Below are 14901 nucleotides of genomic sequence, written 5' to 3'. Positions count from 1 at the left end.
TCAGTAGCTGACTACACTGTAAACCCAATCAAACTCTTATCGAGACAAAGAACTTTCTGGGGCTTAAGCTTGGAATGTTGAACAAGTCTTATTTTGGTTTGTGGGTAAACTGAAAGATATTAAAACTGCAACAGTGTTATTCTTGGCAGTCTGACATTTAAAATGAAGAAATAGCAGAGTAATTTTCCATCACATTATGTGGAACAATATAATACTTGTGCTTTTTTTTTAGGTGCCTCGGTTGTCAGAGTTAAAGCTTCTTAGTTTTAGGTCCCCATTTTGAAAGCGCTGCCGTTTTATATAGCATGGCACATTTTAAATCTCCTCAATCATACAGGATGATGCCTCTGGTGGTTGACTCCATGAGTCTACATTAAAGTCAAGTCGATCTGTTGTCCTCATAGTCACTACATGTCTATTGCTGTTCTAATTCTAAGTATCTAAGCATGCAAAAAATATTGCTGGACAGTCAATGAGGAGTGTCCTGTTATAGAGTTATTTGCTGAAGAACACAAATTAACGGGGAATGGATATGTTTTTCAAACCACCGTTAAGAAAAAAGATTGTAGTCAGAGTGCAGTATAACTGCAGTATGCTGCAATTATTGCTCCAAAATACCACAGTAGACTGCAGTTTCAAAACGGCTATCTTTTTTTGTAAGGGCAATATGAACTGTGAATATATTAGTATACCCACTCATCAAAAGCGATGCCATTATTTGCACTGCCGACACAATTGTGGAGTATGGTAGTTGATTACATCAAGGTCATCTGTAGCTTCTGAACACAACTCTCAGTGGCAGGAACGTTCTTCTGTGTGCTTTTTTTTAAAGCCATCTTGTTGATGCTGTGTAGTATCAACTAAATCAAGTTTCGAGTATAAAATCTGGATTAAAAATGGTATGAGACGAGGTGAAATTGTCTACATAGGCCTATATTGTGCATATGCACACAACGTATCTACATTCTTTTAATGTTTTATGGGTAAAAAATAGTCGATTTAGTTTTTTGGTGATTAAATGCACTTCATTTTTATTTGACCAGACATGTTTGCTTGTGTATTTTTCATTTGTTTTACTGTGCATTGTAGCTGATAATGAATGTGTGTTACATGCAGTTGGGTCTAGATTCTTTCTTTCCGTTTGGGTTTCTTTTGCCATTCCCCATCACTGCAATAAAGACACTTTGTACAAAGAATATGGCGTGTTATATTGGCAGTACCCGTATGCAAAAATGGGAATCCATTTTGTAACGATAGATATTTGCAAACTGGACAAAAGGTTAAGTCCAAGATTCAATCAGATCAAGCGTTAATCGGCGATAGCCGACACCCGCATAGCTGATGTTTTGGCGGTGTCGAAGGAGTAACTGCGTTGGAGCTGTCAAATCGGTGAGCAGCTGCTGTTGATCATTGTCCCACTCGCGTTAGACGTTCAGAACAAGGAAGTGTATATCTAGAAATAATGATGCTAAAAATCATTAAACAAAATTAGGATTTCTATCAGCCTAATCGAGGTGTAGATTACATCTCACATTCTAGTGTTTGAAACTTGTAAACAAGGCTGCATGGAATTTATCTTAATGGGACTGTGCAGCCAATGGCAATGTCCGCTTTAGGTATAATGGCAGGAGCTGCTTGTGGATCTGACAGCTCTAACACAGTTCCACCTCAGACACCGCCAAAACAACAACTATGTGAATGTTGGCTAAAGCGGATCTAATTGAATAGAGCCTCTAAGTTACAAGAATGGGTGTAAGATCAGACACTCACTCACTTTGTAGTTCCCTACATTTATCTATGTATCACTGGTCCAGGGCGTCTGAGAAAGTACATATGGATTTACATTTATATACATAGACACACATTTGTTTAAGGTATGGCTCACGCCATGTCACATTGGTAGGTGGAATATTATATAGCTAACCAGGAGGGAAAATCGGGCGTGCAAGGTCCAAGGGGTTTTAAACATTTATGTTTAATATATTTATGTTAGATACTATTGTACTGTTGGAGCTAGGAACACAAGCATTTCGCTACACCCTCAATAACATCTGCTAAATATGTGTATGTGACCAATAACATTTGATTTGATTTGATTTTAACTATTTGTATTGGCCGCAGTTGGCTTTACTTTAAACCTATTCAATTATTATTTTACAGTTGACTCATAATGCTTGAACATAAAGAAGCTCATACCCTGCATTCTACCAACCTGGTTTGCTCACCTCCATCAAAAGGTAATGGTTGTATTTGCAGAAAGCTCAATTCCAAATGATTCACTCCACCCTTTACCCTATCCCTTGGCATCTCATATATTTCTGATAAAGGATGGATGGTTAAAGAGTTTCAAGATAAACAGGATAATAAATCCTTTCGTTTTCATGCAATTAAAACTTGAGGTTCTTAGGGATGTGGAAATGTATGTTCTCACCTCTACCTATATCTGGACCAAGATTAAATACTATATTGCACCTATAACAGGGTATAGAATGAACCAACGCCTTACAGCTGCAAAGCAACCATCACCAATTAATAACTCATAAATTAGAATGATCAAATTATGATTTTCAATGAACATATCAATCCCTTTTAAATCAATGCAATGTTGCAACCCTTGACTAGGAGTCAAGGTGAATCATGCCAGGTTGGAGAAAAGCGACTCTCTCCTTTCTCTCATTCCTTCCTTCACCTGCTTCATCTACTTCCCCATTGTTGGGCAGTACTGCAGTAGACTCATGGCCAGACTGGTGACTTCTTCCCAGGGAATGGTTCATTTGTCCAGGCTGTGTGTGCGGGAGTTGACTGGGCCGAAGGACTCCCTGGAGTTGGTCTGTGAAGCAAGAATACAAATTAAGTTACTGTCTCTGGATCGTAAACAGTCAAATATGCACACATGCAAGGTCCGATTCTTAAATTATTTGTTACCTTTATTTCTTTTTTTTAATATATATATATATATATATATTTTTTTTACTGCGTTGTTGGTTAAGGGCTTGTAAGTAAACATTTCACTATAAGGTCTACTGTTGTATTCGGCGCATGTAACAAATACAATTTGATTTGATTTGACATGCACAAAGAAACACACACACACATGCCTTTCTTCTACACGAACGCACAGCTACACACACCTGCTTACAGTACACCACATGCACAACCATACAGCAAACACACTCACACATCCAGTACACATGTCCCCAGAGTATCAAACAACAGAGCCACTGACCTTAACAGTCATCCAGTCAGAAACGGTGTCTACAGACTCGGAGTGGGCAGTGTCTCTCGCTCTGAACGCAAAGTTGTCTGGACCAGCAGGGTTTCCCAGTCTAGGCTCACAGGGGTGGAGCTCAGGGGCGACCTCAGGGTTACCATAACTACTGCTTCCAAACACAAGGTCCAGGTCTAACAGGTTGCTTCCAGTTGCCATGGTTTGTACTGTTCCTAATGGGTCAGACACTGTAGGATTGTTACAGTCTGACTCAGCAACACTGTTGGCTCTGCTGAGTTCCAGACCAAGGAGGTCCATTGTTGCAGTATTACTGGGGTCTGAACTATAGTGGTCCATTGATGCTGCGTTACTGAAATCGAAGCTAAAGGGGTCCCGTTTGGTTCTGTTATTGTTGTCTTTAAGGTTGGTACCATCGCCACTGTGTAGGTCGACAATAGCTTGGTTGTCAGTCTCAAAACTTACGAGTTTGAAACCAAAGGGGTCAAATGTGTCTTGGTTGGTGGCATGAGAGTTTTGTCCAAACTCGTAAGGGTCGAACTTGTCTTGGGTCTCAGGTTGAGCGGTAGGCTCAAATTCATACGGATCAAATGAGGCTTGGTTGTCGGCCTCTTCATCGCTGAGTTCAGTGCCAAAAGGATCGAGAATCTCTTCACTGTGGTGTTCAGGGCTGAGTTTGAATCCATAGTTGTACGAAGTTTGACTACTGGGTTCATAGTTCAGCTCGAGACTGTTGTTGCTGAAGCTGAATTTACTGTTGTGTTCAGCAGAGCTGGTAAGAGGGTCCATCCCGATAGCACTGTTCAGCTCTGAATCAGCTGAGCGGCTGGAAGAACCTGGATCACAGCGTTCAGCTTTGGGAGTGTCTGGCTCTTCTACAAGGACAGCTGACGCTCCCCCTTTGAGGCGTCTAGGTGGACGGACCGGGCGGGTGGGCACAGGAGGGCTGGGTTCAGGAAGGTCGCATCCACCTGTTCCGGCAGGTTCTGAGTCACAGGCCTGAATCCCAACAGGGTAGCTGAGTTCCACAGAGTCACACACAACGTCAAAGTCAACCCGTATAGATCCAAGAGTGATGTCGATCTCTTCTATGTCGGAAGGTGGGGATACTGCATTGATATTAAACTCATATCCATTAGGGTCCGATTCGGTGGATAAGTTGGGCCCGGCAGCCCAGGTGTTGGCCCGGGATGCTTCACTGAAGGGTTGGCGTCCCAAAGCTAAGCCGGGTTCATCTGCGTCATCTAATTCAGTGTCCAAAGAACAGGTTTGAGCTGTGTAGATGGGCTTGAAACCCAAGCGTTCGGTCATGATCAAGGTTTTAGGCTCAACGAAGGAGAGTTCAACAGCGTCCGTGTGAACAGTGTCCAGATCCTCCCTGCTGTAACTGATTTCTATGTCGCTGGATTCATCCTCGTCGGGGAACTCGGACTCAAAGCACTGGGTGCCGGTAGAGGCTTTGTTTTCAGGGCAGGAGAGGCTGTTGTCTGTGTCCTCGTTAAATCCAGGTTCCAGGCAGGCAGGGGTGTCTGGGAAAGGGTCAGTGGATGGATATGGCTCCTCTGTCCCCTCTGGAAAGAGGATGTCTGCAGCGAAGGGGTCCGTGCCTTTGAACGGGTCATCATCTAGGAGAAAGGATCAGTTGCAACAGAATTAGAGGCCTAGATAATGCTATAGCGTATCATCATAATCAATCAATCATATTGTCAAAGTTTTATATATGAACGTCACTCACCAGATTTATCTGTCTTGGCAAAGAAGTTGTCATCTTTGAAGAGGTCATCTGCAAATAGAAAATTATCACCATCATCGTCATCATTATCATCACAAGCATCATCATCTTCAGTATCACTACAACAACCATCATCATTATCATCACCACCACCATCATCTTCATTATCATCATCACTGTTATCATAATCATCATCACTACCACTACCCCCAATATCATCATCATCATCACCAACATCATCATCACCAACATCATCTTTAGCTGTACCATCATCATTGTCAAAGCATATGGAACAGAGAACAGATGCTCACGTTCAGATTCACAGTGAATGAAGGGGTCGGGGTGGTAGAAGTCTAGATCTTCGACTGCTATGCTACTGGTGGATCGTGTCTGCGAAATCTTCTCTTCCTCCTCCACTTTCTCTTCCTCTTCTCCCTTATCTATCTGCTAAAGAGGTATAGGATAAACCTTTCTCACAGATGAAGGGAGTTTTCCTCATACATCCAGCATACACTGTAGTGCTTTCCTGCAGTCAAATTACCTAGTGGCCTCATGGGTGAAATGTTATTCCTATTTTTCATAATTTCATAATTAATAAACATATATWTTTTTWAATCTGGTGTTTCTATGTCAAACAGTGTTGTTATAGTTCAGTCCTCTGTGATGTATATAAAGTGTAATGTTGTGATGCAAACTCAAAATGTAATGCATTTCAACTCTATATCTGACATGGTACAGGTGTCTTCTTTTTTTAAGCCCATAAACATGTGTGTGAGGTGTATACTTTCGTTTCAAAGTAGATTTGTTTAAGACTACCAAGAAACACTCTGTGTGACCCTGATACAGCCCAGTGCAGTGAAAGATTAATTTAGTCATTTGCCAGTCTCTCCAAAAGATTATTGGTTTACAATACTTTACTGAGTTGGTAGCCATACCTTTGGTGTGCTTGGTACAGGTGTCTCCTCCTCCTCCTCTTCTTGTGTATAAGACAATCCGTCCTTAGCGCGAGCTGCGCACCCAAGGTTTGCCTGTGAGAAGAGAGAATAGCCAAAATTCAAGCTATCCCAAATTGTATGGTTATGATGGACATCTTGTGGGATTTAAACCCATTTGTATGACACATACCAGGATTTCAGCGTAGACAGGCAGTGATTGGCTCCTGCCCCATGACCTGGCTGGTACATCGGGTACGTCCAGAGTTCCATCCTCTGTCCTGAGGCTGCTGGGAGATGTGTCGTTTGACTCCACTTGCTGGTGGTCTGGCAGTGTTGCATCTCCCGTCCGCTCACTCCTCAGTGTACTGAACGTCTGCTCCTCCTAATCCACAGCAGACATCAACGAAAGCCACTATTCGTCGAATACATATGATACATCTCAGAGAAGTCTATATATGTGTTAGCTTTGCCCGGAACAGGAAGAGATGGAGGGAAGCCTCATCTCCACTTGGCTCGGGGAAGGCCAAGTAAGTAAGTGGTTGGCCCTAAGTGCTAGACACACGGCTGTTGAAAGACACTATGCTTGTCTATCCAATAACACAGACCTTTTTAAATCTCTGAACCAACCAAACAGTTATCTGTTTAAAGATGATCTCTGCTACATCATCAGCAAACAAAATAAATCCAGCTGATATTAAATATTGGTCTACTACATTATTTTATTTATTTTATTTCACCTTTATTTAACCAGGTAGGCAAGTTGAGAACAAGTTCTCATTTACAATTGCGACCTGGCCAAGATAAAGCTGTCACGCCTTGACCTTAGTATTATTTGTTTTCTTTATTATTTTGGTTAGGTCAGGGTGTGACAAGGGGTGGTTTGTTTAGTTTTGCTCTTGTCTAGGGTTTTTTGTATGTCTATGGGTTTTTGACTAATCTAGGTAGTTATATGTCTATGGTTGCCTAGATTGGTTCTCAATTAGAGGCAGCTGTTTATCGTTGTCTCTGACTGGGAACCATATTTAGGCAGCCATATTCCTTGAGCATTTTGTGGGTGATTGTCTATGTGTTATTTGCGTGTGTCTGCACTTTTCATATATAGCTTCACGTTCGTTTTGTAAAAAAGAACTATATACAATGTGAGCAAATGAGGTGAGATAAGGGAGGTAAAGGCAAAAAAAAGGCCATGGTGGGGAAGTAAATACAATATAGCAAGTAAAACACTGGAATGGTAGATTTGCAGTGGAAGAATGTGCAAAGTAGAGATAGAAATAATGGGGTGCAAAGGAGCTAAATAAATAAATAAATACAGTAGGGGGAGAGGTAGTTGTTTCGGCTAAATTATAGATGGGCTWTGTACAGGTGCAGTAATCTGTGAGCTGCTCTGACAGCTGGTGCTTAAAGCTAGTGAGGGAGATAAGTGTTTCCAGTTTCAGAGATTTTTGTAGTTCATTCCAGTCATTGGCAGCAGAGAACTGGAAGGAGAGGCGGCCAAACAACAACTTGAAGGCTTTTCTCTAAAGTCGCAGTATGATTAAAAGGAGCAAAAATCAACATGGAGGATTAATGGCACACATAACGGATCAATGTGACCAGCCTCTTCACCCTTCCAGTTCCACAGGGGGTTTGGAGCTTGTCTGCATGGTGCAGCTGCCATGACAACACAGATCAATACACTGGAGGCATGATGAAGGCTACACATGATATAACACAATCACCACCACCACCTGCTGGTCTGACTGAACCGTTTTATATTAGTAGTGTCATGTAACTGAGGTGGTTTAGAACCTTGCTCCTGTAATGAGTACCTTTACCTGAGACCTGAAGCTTTAGCTCAGCGGGCTAACACAGTCGCAGGAGACCTGGGTTTGAACCCCAGTCTATCACATACGCATATAGCCTGATTACACAGGCGGCTGGGAGGACGGGCTCATAGTAATGGCTGGAACGGAATCAATGAAATGGTATCGAACACATCAAACACATAGCTTCCATGTGTTTGATACCATTCCATTCACTCCATTCCATTATTTATTATGAGCCATCCTCCGCTCACCAGCATCCTGTGATACCATATTCTCATATTCGCTCTGCATCCTGGCATTCTAGGAGAACCCTAGAAGCCTGGCAAGCAAGACTATCTTATTAGCTACTGCTATCAGGCTTCCAGCTGCCATGTGAGGAGWACAGCAGGAGACACAGTGGCAGGAAAAATCTGAGGCCATAGTCCAATTCAATTAATGGGCTTTTCAACCTTGAATGCTCTCTTGAATGCTCTCCCTTGTGACCATAGCCCAGGGCATGTATGCTGTCTTATGTGACCACTGTCCCGTTTCAAAACTGCAAGACTAGATTATTGACTGGTTACATGAAAGACCAGCCTGTCGGAATGCTGTCATCAATCCAGTGCTTCTATAGCAATCATTTTGAAGGACAATTAATTGAGTTCATAACCAGAGTGGGACATATAAAGACATACCCACCTGTAAAATCTCCTCGTATGATTGGCTGATGGACTCCTCCAGAGGAATGGTGCGCTCACCCGCCTCCTCCACCTTCCCCTGGGCCTTTCTGACCTCCATCTTCAGCTGTTTGAGTTTCCTCCTGGCCCTTGCCAGCTCCCGCTCATACTCCTCCACCTTTGTCTCCCTGGCCACCTCCTCCGCCTGCAAGGACAGGATCTGTATTGGGAAGAGTAGGGACAGRGGACAGGGGAGGAGAGAAGGAGTCGACAGCAGTGTCAGAGGGACCTAACTTCGGAGCCGTGAAGGGTAGCAAGAATCATTTGCATTTGCAAATCTTTATTCATTTGAAGATTGGAGAAGAGGTCTGAACTGACCACAAACCAACCAAGTCTGTCTATGGTTGGTAAATGTCTTTATTGTTCAGTGTCTCACCATCACAGCATAGATGACTGCATAAGAATTACAAAACATGCAATAAACATTCACTAATAGAAATGATCATCATGCATAAAAATGGTTATTTGTTGTGTTTTATTCAGTAACAGTAGTCGTAGCAGCTGTCATCTCTGTGTGTGTCTGACCTGCTGGCTCTCCTGGACGCACTCCAGCCTGGTCAGTTTGAGTTGCTCCTCCAGTTCCACCCTGTGCTGCTCCAGCTTCTCCAGGGTCTCCTCCAGTTCCTGGCGGTCGCCCCGCTGCTCCTGCAGCTCAATGACTTCCTGCTGCACTGCATCCTGCAGGTCCTGGTGGGGTGGAACACACAGGCAGGTGGAGGGAGGGATGGATGAAAGTATGGATGGAGTGTAGGGATGAAGGGTAGGAGAGAGCGATGGAGGGACAGCAGGGGCAGATAGAGTTGGAGTAGTGAGAGAATGGAGGGATGGAAAGAACGGAAGGACATTTAGAGAGGGAATGGAGAGAGAGAAAGAGAGAGAAGAAGGAGAGTTAGAAAAACAAGGGGCAGATGGAGTAGAGGCAGCAAAGACAGAGAAAGGAGGGAGGGGAGAGAGAGACAGGGAGAGAGGGAGAGAGATAGATAGAGAGAGAGAGAGAGAGAGAAGAGATATCAGTAGTTACTGAAAAGCTGAGGAAATAGAGGCTAGAGACAGACAACTATGCAAAGTCCCTTTCACTGCAGAAATAAAGCTTACTTGAGGCGATCCTTTTCCATTAATTTTACAAAGCAGTATCAAACGTGATCTCCATTCTAAAAAGAGGAATGACTAGAAAATTAACCGACGGGAGGGAAAACTGCCAAGAAAAGGGGAGCAGAAAGGAGCAGAAATAGAAAGGGCAAGGGCAGTGGGAAGGAGAGGAGGGTAGTGTGCGAAAGAGAGAGAGAGAGGCACTTCAGACTTTCCTAAAGAGTATCAAAGGCTCTACACGCATGAGTATTCTGATAATGAGCTTCTCGATACACTAGAATAAGAGGTGTTATGAATGACAATGTGCTGTACTAACACGGAAAAATCACTTTATATTCACAGGCACCATCAACACTTCAATCTCTGGCGTGTCACACTTTGAGAGTTCTATTTTCAGACTAAAGCCTAAAGAGCTATGTAGTATATTTATAACTACTGAAAGAAGTAGAGCTGAGAGAAAATCTCACTGTAGTGACTTAGACCTGTATATGCCACTAGAGAGCTGCTTCACTCATGCACAATATGCACAGCTCATCCTGACAGTTGGTTAATGTCTGGAAAGGATTTCAGCCCTTCTGCTCAAGGCCCTAAGAGTTAACAACGGGGATCAAGTTGTAATAATTTTGGGACATTATCCCAGATAGCAAGCTGACACAGAGACAATTCAAGGCCAACTTGCTATCTTGCCAACCAAATCTGAAATGTATCTAATGTCAGTTGCTATCTTGGATGAGGGGAAGTTAATTCACTTGAGTAACCTTCACAATGCTACAATGCATCTATCATGCATTTACTACCATGTATGCATGTAGAAGCAGTTCATTCTGCACTGACTTTTGGGAAAAAATGGTGTTTGATCAAATACAAAGTTATTTTACAGACAACAAATTAACAACAGACTTTCAGCATGCTTATAGGGAGGGCACTCAACACTGACACAACTGACTGATGATTGGCTGAAATAAATTGATAGTAAGAAGATTGTGGGAGTGTAACGGCTGTCGTAGTCGTTCTCCTCCTCAGACGAGGAGGAGCATGGATCGGACCAAGAAGCAGAGTGGTAAGTGTTCATWWTTTAATGAAAAAACAACAAAACACTTCAAAATACAAAAACCAGCAAACGTGACTAACCCGAAACAGTCCTGTGTGGCCCAAACGCTGACACAGGAACAAACACCCACCAAACACAAGTGAAACCCAGGCTGCCTAAGTATGATTCTCAATCAGGGACAACGATTGACAGCTGTCTCTGATTGAGAATCATACCAGGCCGAACACAAAATCCCAACATAGAAAATCAAACCTAGACCAACCCACCCAACTCACGCCCTGACCAACTAAAACAAATACAAAACAAAGGAAAACAGGTYAGGAACGTGACAGGGAGCTGTTTTGTTAGACTTCAGTGCAGCTTTTGATGTCATTGATCATAACCTATTTTTAAAAAAACGTAGGTGTTATGGATTTGCATCCTCTGCCTTATTATGGATTGAGAGTTACCTATCTATTAGAACACAGAGTGTTTTTGTTAATGGAAGCCTCTCTCATGCTAATTCAGTTGTGTGTGGTGTACCACAGGGCAGCCGGTTAGGGCCATTATTGTTTTCTGTTTTACAAATGACCTTCCACTGACCTTGAATAAAGCCGGTGTCTATGTACACTGATGACTCAACAGTATACACGTCGGCTGCAACAGTAAAAAACTGATTCACTTAACATAGAGCTCCAGTCAGTTTTAGAATGGGTAACTAGCAATAGGCTGGTGCTAAATATCTCAAAAACTAAAAGCATTATTTTGGGGCCAAATCACTCGCTCAATGCTAAACTTCATTTAGATCTATTATTGAATAATGTGGCCATTGAGCAAGTTGAAGAGACTAAACTGCTGGGTGTAACCCTAGTTAGCAAGCTTTCATGGTCAAAACATAGACTCAATGGTTGCTAAAACAGGAAGAGGTCTGTCCATGATAGGGCATTGCTCTGCCTTCGTGACATCTCAGTCGACCAGACAGGTCCTACAGGCCCTAGTTTTGTCGCAACCTGGACTACTGCTTCACTCTTTCCACCCCCAGGTAACTCAAGGTAGCAATAAAAACCAGTTTTAAAAAACAGATAAAACAACACCTTACTGCCGCAAAGAAACATGTGAAGAGACACAGCCATTTTCAAATCAAATCAAATCAATTATATTTGTCACATGCAGCCAATATAACAGGTGTAGACCTTACAGTGAAATAGTTATACTTACAAGCCCTTAACCAACAATGCAGTTTTAAGAAATACAAAAAAATATATAAAAAGTAAGAGATAAGAATACAAAATATTAAAGAGCAGCAGTAAATAACAATACGCGGGGCTATATACTAGGAATGGGACGACCGGTAGCAGAGTCAATGTCAGTGTGGGGGCCGGTGGGTCGAGGTAATATGTCATGTGGGTAGAGTTATTAATGACTATGCATAGATGATACATAGAGAGAGTAGCAGCAGCGCACCAGTGGGGGGGGGGGCTAGTCTGGGTAGTCCATTTGATTAGCCTTGTTCAGGAATCTTATGCGCTTGGGGGTAGAAGCTATTTAGGAGCTTCTTGGACCTAGACTTGGCGCTCCGGTACCGCTTGCCATGCGATAGCAGAGAGAACAGTCTATGACTAGGGTGGCTGGAGTCTTTGACAATTTTTAGGGCCTTCCTCTGACACCGCCTGGTATAGAGGTCCTGGATGGCAGGACTATGGTGTTGAACGCTGAGCTGTAGTCAATGAATAGCATTCTCACATAGGTGGTCCTTTTGTCCAGGTGTGAAAGGGCAGTGTGGAGTGCAATAGAGATTACATCATCTGTGGATCTGTTGGTGCGGTATGCAAGTTGTAGTGGGTCTAGGGTTTCTGGGATTTTGGTGTTGATGTGAGCCATGACCAGCCTTTCAAAGCATTTCATGGCTACAGACGTGAGTGCTACGGGTCTGTAGTCATTTAGGTAGTCATTTATATATATTGTATTGTAATTTGCACTGTACTATGTATTATACCTAGATATTGTGTGTATGTACTGATATGTAGGCTGTGTGTGACGTTTTAAATGTATGTATTTCAGTCCTTGACGAATAATGTTCTGTAATATGTATTATGTCATGTTTCATGTGGACCCCAGGAAGAGTAGCTGATGCTTTTGCAACGGCTAATGGGGATGCTAATAAATACCAAAACACCAAATACATTGCAGCTATTTGACAGCAGAAAACCCAGTGGATCAGGGACTGTATTCAGAAATGACCTAATCCTAGATCAGCACTCCTTTTTTAATACGGGCACAGTAGCATAGACATCTGCAACAATAATCTTTTTTAATAATACCACTAGCCGAGAGATAGGAAATCAGTTTTTGGTGAGATCCTGTCTGGGCCACCTCTCGGAAATTAGAGATATGCTGTTGTCGGGGGATGGAGAGCTCCATACCAGGTTGTTGCTGGGTTTCAAAAATAAAATATCATACATCACAATGTCATCCAAGCAGGCAGCGGTGCACTGAAAGCGTTCAAAGTGTATAGTAGTTAACATAATGATGGTCTTTCCTATGATGCTGAAGAACACCAGTAGATATGATCTGTGTTCTAATGGCCTGATAGTACTGTGTATGCATTTGGCTCTGTAAGTACAGAGATAGCCTTCTCTAAAAACTGGCAATAAGAGATGCGTAAAGGAAAATGGAATCTGCTCATTAAAGGCTACCGATTTCCCGAAGGAATACAAATACCTGTACTTTAATCTCGGTACGCCTTCCTCAATCCTTATACACAGAATCACACAACAACACAGAGGCCTCTGAGCTAACAAACATATTACATACAGTACTGTATTCTCATGTTTTAGGGCTCCCGAGTTGTGCAGCGGTCTAAGGCACTGCATCTCAGTGTTAGAGGCGTCACTACAGACCCTGATTCGATTCCAGGCTGTATTACAACAGGCCGTGATTGGGAGTCCCATAGGGCGGTGAATAATTGGCCCAGTGTCGTCCGGGTTAGGGTTTGGCCGGGGTAAAGATGGCGCCGACAGAGATGGTCCTTAGGAAACTATGCAGTATTTTGTTTTTTTATGTATTATTTCTTACATTGTTACCCCAGGAAATCTTAAGTCTTATTATATACAGCCGGGAAGAACTATTGGATATAAGAGCGACGTCAACTTACCAACATTACGACCAGGAATACGACTTTCCCCGAAGCGGATCCTTGTTTGGCCGCACGCACGACATGGTCTAAGTCCCAGAAGCCCGACCCAAAAACACGGTGCGCAGAAGGGGCACGACGGAGCGGCCTCCTGGTCAGGCTCCGTCAGATGTGCCACATCGTCCAACCGCTCCGAGTATACTACGCCAATGTCCAGTCTCTTGGAAACAAGATAGATGAAATTCGAGCAAGGGTTGCCTTCCAGAGAGACATCATAGATTGTACATTCTCTGTTTCACGGAAACCATGGCTCTCTCGGGATATGAATGCCATCGGCTTTCTCCATGCATTGGCCGCGACAGAGATAAAACATCTCTGGGAAGAGGAAGGTCGGGGTGTATCCTTCATGATAAACGACTCATGGTGTAATCATAACACATACAGGAACTCAAGTCTTTGCTCACCGAACCTAGAATTACTTCAATCAAAAATGCCGGCCATATTACCTACAAGAGAATTCTCGACAGTTATCGTACAAGATGTGTACATTCCCCTCAAGCAGACACCAAAGACGGCCCTCAAGGAATCTTTCTGGACTCTATGTAACTGGACAACATATGTCTGAGGCTGCATTTATTGGTAGCTGGGGGACTTTTTAAACAAAGCAGAATTGAGAAGCAAGGCTACTAAATTCTATCATGAGCATAATGATTAAACTACGCGCGGTGGTAATACAACTTGATCACTGCTCCCTCTAATTCCGCGATGGGGCTTAACAAAGCCTCCCTTCGGGCAAATCGAGCCAACTGCACCTCTTGCTCGTCACGGTTTTATTGGCAGAAACTCAGCAGGGATGTACAGTGACTAATGTACCAGTGACTTGAGGATAATATTGTGCCACTGTCGCGGTCCACAACAAGGGACGGCCCTCTCCTTCTCCGTGCCGCGTGAGTAACAATATTTAAATGTGTTAACAACCTCGAGGGGCTGCTGGGCCCATGACGGCATCTTACCGTGTCCCCAGAGCAGCCGAGACCAGCTGGCTGGTGTGTTTACTGGCATATTAAGATCTCTCCCTATCACAATCTTCTGTCGCACATGCTTCAGAATTGGCCACCACTGTCCTGTACCAGCGAAGGCAAAGATAACTGAACTACAATGACTACCGGCCCGTAAGCACTCACTTCTGTCATCAATGAAGTGTTTGGAGAGGAACTAGTTTCAAGCGACTCATA

General features: G+C 43.2%; 1 protein-coding gene across 1 annotated transcript in view; it reads right to left on the bottom strand.

Moving 5' to 3' along the window:
* Positions 1–2681: 2681 nt before the first annotated feature.
* LOC111979056 (uncharacterized) overlaps positions 2682–14901 on the bottom strand; it is a 21319-nt gene continuing 9099 nt past the window's right edge. Inside the window, exons 3-10 of the mRNA XM_024009349.2 lie at positions 8940–9101; positions 8377–8574; positions 6084–6275; positions 5894–5986; positions 5270–5405; positions 4962–5009; positions 3227–4851; positions 2682–2830 (exon numbers count right to left, since the gene is read on the bottom strand). Of these exons, the coding sequence (XP_023865117.1) occupies positions 2771–2830; positions 3227–4851; positions 4962–5009; positions 5270–5405; positions 5894–5986; positions 6084–6275; positions 8377–8574; positions 8940–9101 (2514 nt within the window). The 3' untranslated portion in view covers positions 2682–2770. The remainder of the gene's footprint in view (positions 2831–3226; positions 4852–4961; positions 5010–5269; positions 5406–5893; positions 5987–6083; positions 6276–8376; positions 8575–8939; positions 9102–14901) is intronic.

Source organism: Salvelinus sp. IW2-2015, linkage group LG19, assembly GCF_002910315.2.
Source record: "Salvelinus sp. IW2-2015 linkage group LG19, ASM291031v2, whole genome shotgun sequence".
In the NCBI taxonomy this organism is placed as follows: domain Eukaryota; kingdom Metazoa; phylum Chordata; class Actinopteri; order Salmoniformes; family Salmonidae; genus Salvelinus; species Salvelinus sp. IW2-2015.
This window is presented reverse-complemented; position numbering and strand designations above follow the sequence as displayed.